The 7,335-nt window shown below is 51.4% G+C and overlaps 1 protein-coding gene across 3 annotated transcripts in view; it reads left to right on the forward strand.

Annotated features, from left to right (window-relative positions):
- The window catches only part of HCK (HCK proto-oncogene, Src family tyrosine kinase), a 29,652-nt gene extending 23,593 nt beyond the window's left edge, over positions 1 to 6,059 (forward strand). For all 3 annotated transcript variants that reach the window (XM_008053126.1, XM_008053127.1, XM_008053125.1), the window contains exons 11-12: positions 1,252 to 1,383; positions 5,540 to 6,059. In XM_008053126.1, coding sequence (XP_008051317.1) covers positions 1,252 to 1,383; positions 5,540 to 5,742 — 335 coding nt within the window. In that variant the 3' untranslated portion in view covers positions 5,743 to 6,059. The remainder of the gene's footprint in view (positions 1 to 1,251; positions 1,384 to 5,539) is intronic.
- The last annotated feature ends 1,276 nt before the right edge of the window (positions 6,060 to 7,335 follow it).

Consider the following 7,335-nt stretch of genomic DNA (forward strand, 5'->3'; position numbering starts at 1 on the left):
TTTTGAGTCAGAGCCTCACTCTGTTGCCCAGGCTGGAGTGCAGGGGCACACTCATGGCCATCCCAGCATCAACCTGCTGGGCTCTGGCAATCCTTCCACCTCAGCCTTCCAAATAGCTGGAACTACAGGCATGCACTACTGTGCCTGGCTAAATTTTTTTGATTTTTTTGTAGAGACGAGGGCTCGCCAAGTTGTCTGGACTGGTCTCGAACCCACTCCACTCACCTCGGCCTCCCAAAGTGCTGGGATTATAACCTGAGCCCCCAAGCCCAGCCACAACTCAATTTTTAAAAGTTTTAAGCTAATGACAACCACTAAAAGAGTAAAAGTAGAGTGTGTAGTTTCTAAACCCGGAGAAGATATGCAGGAAATAAAGAAAACTGTAGATCCAACAGAAGGAAGGGAGGAGAAACACACACACACACACACACACACACACACACACACACACACACACAGCATTTTCAAAACTGGGCTATAGATTCAGCCACCAAGCAGGTCTCAACGAATTCCAAAGAACACTAATGCTGGAGACCACATTCACCAACCATGAAATAATTAAGATGAACACTAAGAAAAGGTTAACTAAACCCATCTCAGATCAGGTGCGGGGGGTGGGGGGGAGGAAAGGATGGGGAGAGTCAAAATCTTCCCTCCCCCCTTGCCAGAGGCAAGGGACTGAGGCAGCTGTCTCCAACCTTCTTGGCATCAGGGACCAATTTTGTGGAAGACAATTTTTCCACAAACGTGTTGAGGGATCATCAGGCATTAGATTCTCCTAAGGAGTGCGCAGCCTAGAGCCCATGCATGCACAACTCACAGCAGGGTTCGTGCTCTTAGGAGAATCTAATGCCACGGCAGATCTGAGAGAAGATGGAGCTATGCCTGCCCACCCGCCACCCACCTCCTGCTGTGTGGCCCGGGTTCTGACAGGTCATGGACCAGTACCAGTCTGCAGCCTGGGGGTTACAGTTCACTGGGATATCAGCTGAATTAATGAGGAGGCCCCCAGAGAGCAAGCTCCCATACCCCACCCCAGGCCCCTCTGCTCACTTCTCCTCATGTCAGCCATCTGTCCTCAGGATGGGCATCCCTTGCTTCCACAGGGAGGCCACACTGCAGGGGAATGGCAGCTCTGCAGCAGGCAGATGTTGGCAGCTGTTTGCCCAGTCCCATTCCCTCACCTTGGCAGGGTCCCGGTACTCACCACTTCCCAGACTCCCCCTGACTCTGCTCTCTCCAACCCTGCAGGGGCCAAGTTCCCCATCAAGTGGACAGCTCCTGAAGCCATCAACTTTGGCTCCTTCACTATCAAGTCAGATGTCTGGTCCTTTGGTATCCTGCTGATGGAGATCGTCACCTATGGCCGAATTCCTTACCCAGGTAAGGAAGGGGGCATCGGCTTGAGGCTGCTTCCAGGCCACCTGGCCCTGGGCCCATCTTGTCCATGCATCCATTCAAACTGAGTTCCTGATCCTAACCTCCAGCTCTCCCTCGCACTGCCCGTCTCAGTTAAAGCCACCACCATCCATCCTGCTTCGTAAGCCTGAAATCTGGGGCTTCCTTGGTCCTTCCTTTTCTCTCACACCACATGACACTCAAGCAGTCACAAGATCTGGGCCATTCAACTCCAAAACACATCCCAAGCCTGCCCACTGCTGACTCCACCGACTCCCCAGCCTTCACGATACCTAGGCCAGCACTGTATCTCCCATGGATGGTGCAGCGGCCTCGTTAGCCTCACTGCCTTCTTTCTCTTAGCCTCCAGCCTGTTCTCCGCTTGCAGCCAGAGGGCTTGTTCAAAACTGTGAATCGGGCCGGGCTCGGTGGCTCAGCCTGACCCAACACTTTGGAGGGCCGAGGTGAATGGATTGCCTGAGCCTGCGTGTTCGAGACCCGCCCAGGCAACTTGGCAAGACCTCGTCTCTACAATAAATCAAAAATTAGCCGGGCATGGTAGTGCACGCCTGTAGTTCCAGCTACCTGGAAGGCTGAGGCAGAAGGATCACCAGAGGCAGAGCCCAGCAGGTCAAGGCTGCAGTGGCCAGGAGCGTGCCACTGCACTCCAGTCTGAGCGACAGAGTGAGACTCCAACTAAAAAATAAAAAAACTGTGAATCAGGCCTCATCCCTTCTCCACCACTAATGCTTTAATGGTCTCCCATTATAATTAGGACAAAACCCCAGACTCCTCCTTTGCCTGTAGCCCTACAAGCTCCACCCCAGCCACGGCTTTATCTCATGAGGCTGCCAGCCCCCGCCATCTAAGGACTTTCCCCCATCTTGCTCCTTCAGAATGCCCTGTGCCCATTCACCCATTCACTCATGGCATTCATCCCAACTGATAAATGTGTATTTGTTTAGTATTTTCCCCATCGGACTCTGAGCTCCAGGAGGCCAGAGTCATGTCTGCATTCCTTATATGTGTGTGTGCAGGGCCCACCTTTGTGCTTGTCACATATTGGATGCCTGGCAACTATGTGTGGAGTACATTAATGTATCCTGTGCCTGTCATGGGCAGTGCTCTACATGAGTAGGCCATGTGGGCATACAAAGATGTGCCCAGCATGTCGATCGCCTGGGATCAATGAGTAATGTCGTTCTCCGTTCCTTCTTCGGTTGGGTTGCTGCTTGTAGTATCTGCAGCCAGAGCCAGAGTTAGGTTATAAAGAGCCCTTGCCTTTTATATGAACAGTGCTGAATTTTAATCCTGTCCCCATCACCTTGAGAGATTCACTTTACTCCTTCTACCCCATTGCCTTCATCTGTAAAAAATACAGGTAACGATATCTACTTTGCATGTGGCTGTGAGGATTAGAAATGAAAGATGTAGGGACCAGGTGTGGTGGCTCACGCCTATAATCCCACACTTTGGGATGCTGAGGTGAGAGGATTGCCTGAGCCCATGGGTTCAAGACCAATCTGGGCAACTTGTCAAGATCTCATCTCTACAATAAATAAAAAAATTAGCTGGGCTTGGTGGCATGTGCCTGTAGTTCCAGCTACTTAGAAGACTGAGGCTGAAGGATACCTGAGCCCAGCAGGTTGAGGCTGTGGTGGCCGTGATCATGCCACTGCACTCCAGCTTGGGCAACAGAGTGAGACTCCAACTCAAAAAATAAAATAAAATAAAAGATGTGGGCATCTGGTTCATCCAACAGTATTTACTGAATTCCTACTATGCATCAGGTGTTGGGGACAGAGAGGGACATGATCCCTTGTAAGGAGCACCTATGGGGCTTGTGCTCTAGAGCCTGGAGGGACAGGCCCTACCCATCAACTCTCTGACAGAGGGCACTGGAGAAGGAGATGCAGCTGGGGGTGCGAGTGTGAATGAGGGGGACAGGGAGTGCCAGTCAGAGCAGATCATGTTGAAACTGAGGGACAGCTGCTGAAGACCCAGGGAAGGATTCCGGGAGAAGGTACTGCTCGCTCCTTAGGCCTGGGGTGTGTCTGAAGAATAGCAAGGGAGCCACGTAACTGGAGACAAGGAACCAGGGTAGATGGACCACGATGAGGTCAGCAGGAGCCCGGGGTCACGGTGAAGAGCATGGGTGTTCATCTAAGTACAAGGGAAACCATTGGAGGATCTTGGGCTAGAAAGAGGCCTGTTTTTTGTTTGTTTGTTTAAGTTAGGGTCTCACTTTGTTTCAGTGGTACAATCATAGCTCACACAGCCTCAACTTCCTGGGCTCAGATGATCCTTCCACCTCAGCCTTCTGAGTAGCTGGGACTACAGGTGTGGCTAATTTTTTTTTCTTTGTCTTTCTTTTCTTTTTTTTTTTATAGTAACGAGGTCTTGCTATGTTGCCCCAAAACTGGAAACTTAAACCCCTGGGCTCAGGCAATCCTCCTGCCTCCCCAAATGCTGGGATTATAGGCATGAGCCACCACCTGGCCTGATTTCCATTTTTAAGTGATGCTTTGGTTCAGCATGGAGAGTGAATGGGGGTGGGGGCAGAGTAGCAGGCTGTGAGGAAGCCACAGCAGTGGTGATGGCCTGGACAGGGCGGTGGGGTTGGGACAGAGACAGATTGATGAACAGGTACTACATGTCAAAAGAAGAAAAGGTACAACCTACTGATGTAGGTGAGGGAGAGAGAATCAAGGAGGATAACCTTGGCTTTGAGCAGCAGGGTAGGCAATGGTCGAGCTCAGTTTCAGCCCTGTTACATTTCAGATGACTTACAGACATCCAAGTAAAGGAAGCGCTTGAATACATGAGATTGGAATTCAGGACTGATAATATAAAATTGGGGCTCACAGACATTTCCTGCTTTTTCGTATGAGTAATGTAAACTTAAATTGAATGAGGAAATGGTCCCACTCATAGGGAGTGACATTGAGTCTGACTACCTGAATGTTCTTTCTGTCTGGATGGTACATTCGTCAGCCAGGCAATGGGCTGTAGACCCTTGTGACCATGAGGATGCTTCAGGCCACAGGCAACAAGATGGCAGACGAGGAGGGGCTGAAACGAGGCAGGGCGTTATTCCTCACTGTGAGAAGTACAACGTTGGTAGCTGGGTAGCTCGGCAGCTGTTAGAACTTTGGGTTGTAGCCGGGCTCGGTGGCTCAGCCTGTAATCCTGCACTTTGGGAGGCTGAGATGAGTGGATTGCCTGAGCCTGCGGGTTCGAGGCCCGCCTGGACAACTTGGCGAGACGTCATCTCTACAATAAATCAACAAGTTAGCTGGACCTGGTAGCGCACACCTGTAATTCCAGCTCCTTGGAAGGCTGAGGCGGAAGGATCGCCGGAGCCCAGCAGGTCGAGGCTGCGGTGGCCGGGAGCAGCCACTGCATTCCAGTCTGGGTGACAGAGTGAGACTCCAACTCAAAAAAAAAAACAACTTTGGGTTGACTTCCTCATGGTAATCCTCTCCCCATGTTCAGATGGTCCAAGTATTGCAAGTTCTCATTATCCAAAGGAAGGGATAGAGGGTGGTTCTTCCAAATATTCTCTTTCGTTTATTTATTTTTTGAAGATAGGGTCTTGCTCTGTCACCTAGGCTGGAATGCAGTGGCATGATTATGGCTCACCGCAGCCTCAAACTGCTGGGTTCAAGCAATCCTCTCATCTCAGCCTCCCAAGTAGCTGGGACTACAGGCATGCGTCACCACACCTGGCTATTTTTATTTCTTACTTTTTATTTTTTGTAGTGATGGGGATGTTGTCCAAGCTGGTCTCAAATTCCTGGTCTCAAGCAATCCTCCTGCCTCAGCCTCCCAAAGTGCTAGGATTACAGGCATGAGCCACTACTTCCAGCCCAAGACTCTCTTTTAATCATGGATAAAAACCTTTCCTGGAAATCTCCCAGCAGACCTCCCCGTCAGCTCCCACTGGCCAAAACAAGGTCCCAGGGCCATTCCCTGTCTGCAAGGGAGGCTGGGGAAGGGAATATCTGGCTTTCACAGTGGGAGGGACTCAGCTTGCAAGGTGAGGGGGGTAGTGACAGCTGTTGGAGAGGCCACAGTGTCTGCCACCCCTGGGCTCCTGCTTCCCAAGCCCTTCCTTTTTAATTCCATGGTTCCTTCTCAGGGATGTCAAACCCCGAGGTGATCCGGTCTCTGGAGCGTGGGTACAGGATGCCTTGCCCAGAGCACTGCCCCGAGGAGCTCTATAACATCATGATGCGCTGCTGGAAGAACCGTCCGGAGGAGCGGCCCACCTTCGAGTATATCCAGAGTGTGCTGGATGACTTCTACACGGCCACCGAGAGCCAGTACCAACAACAGCCATGACGGGCGGGACCAGGGCAGGGCCAGGAGCCCAGGCACAGCTGTGAAGGGCTCCAGCACCGTCTGCAGGGCCTACTACCCTTCCCACTCCTGGACACCCATCCTCACTCTAGCCAGCTCCTTGTCTGTCCAGGGGGTGGCTTGGGCTGGACAGTTTCTTTTTGACTCTAGCAATCGCCATTCTCAGGAGGCCTCAGGTTGAAATTCTATTACCTGGGGTGGTTGGATTTCAGGTACAGCTGTGATTTGGATGGGGAATTTTCAAAATAGTGAAATAAATATTTAAATAAAAGATATAAAGGCCAAAGGCTTTACCAAAAGGCTGGCTTTCCTATCCTTTCTGTTCCCAATATCTATTCACCTTCTTGCTGTATGACAAGCCAGAAAGAGGAAAGGATCCTCCCAGAGATGAGAAGTACAAACAGAAGTGGCATTCAATGCTGGAAGTTTCCTAACTGTTCAAAAACAAGAGCTGTATCATTTCCTATTGTGGCTATAACAGATTGCCACAAACTTGGTGGATTAAGACACAAATGTATCATCTTATGGTTCCAGAGGTGAGAGGGCAAAAAGGCTAGCAGATTGTGTTCCTTCCAGGGGCTCCAGGGACCATTGGCGTCCTGGTCTTTTCCAGTTCCCAGAGGCTCCCGTTCCTTGACGGAGGTCCCCTTCCGCACATCACGCCAACTCTGCCTGCCACCGTCCCTCCTCTGACTTGGAGTCTTCTTCACTTCTGTAACTTGTTAGAACCCCTTGACCTCCCTGGCTAGCCCAGAATAGTCTTTCTGTCTCAGGTTCCTTAATCACATTTGCAAAGTCCCCTTTGATCATGTAAGGTGGCATTTTCACAGGCTCAGAAGATTAGGATATGGACATCTTTGCAGGGGGAGCACTATTCTGCCTTCCACACTGGCACCCAGACGCTGGATGGGTTTCTCCTCCAAGGAGCTAGGTGTGCTGGAATGACAGGAATGACTTCTCATGATCTGGGGCCCTGACTCTCCGGCCAGGCTACAGTGCCATGTTGAGCAGGTCAGTTTGCATCTCCCCCAGGGCTGGGCTGCCTGCGGCCCTGACATGCCCAGGGCCATGCAGCCATCATGGTTGTTGAGATGGTCTCCACCACTGCGGGAATGCTGAGGTCTGGAGATGGGGCTACTGAGAGGTGTCCCCCTCAGGGGAAGCTCCCGGAGGAAAGGAGGGAGACTGGGTAGGGAACAGAGAAAACAAGGAGATGGTGGGCACTTCCTGAATGTCACCTCGGCTGAAAGTCCCTGGCAGTGGGCATTTGCCATAGGGAGAAAGAAAAAGGGGGGGATGAGGGGGCGGTGAGAAAACGATGTCTTTCTATGTCACTGCATCCCCTGAAGGTTTCACATCACATCACCCTGTCCCCAGGACCCCATGAAGTCCCACAGTGACATGATTCTAACCTATGAGAAGTGCAGGAGTATAACCCTAGGAACTGGGTATAAGGTCAGTGAAAAATAAAGCTAAAGCCGGGCTCAGTGGGTCAGCCTGTAATCCCACGCTTTGGGAGGCTGAGGTGAGGGGATTGCCTGAGCCCGTGGGTTCGAGACCCGCCTGGGCAACTTG

The sequence above is a fragment of the Carlito syrichta genome, unplaced genomic scaffold (assembly GCF_000164805.1).
Source record: "Carlito syrichta isolate Samal-C Ts95f unplaced genomic scaffold, Tarsius_syrichta-2.0.1 Scaffold287895, whole genome shotgun sequence".
Lineage (NCBI taxonomy): Eukaryota > Metazoa > Chordata > Mammalia > Primates > Tarsiidae > Carlito > Carlito syrichta.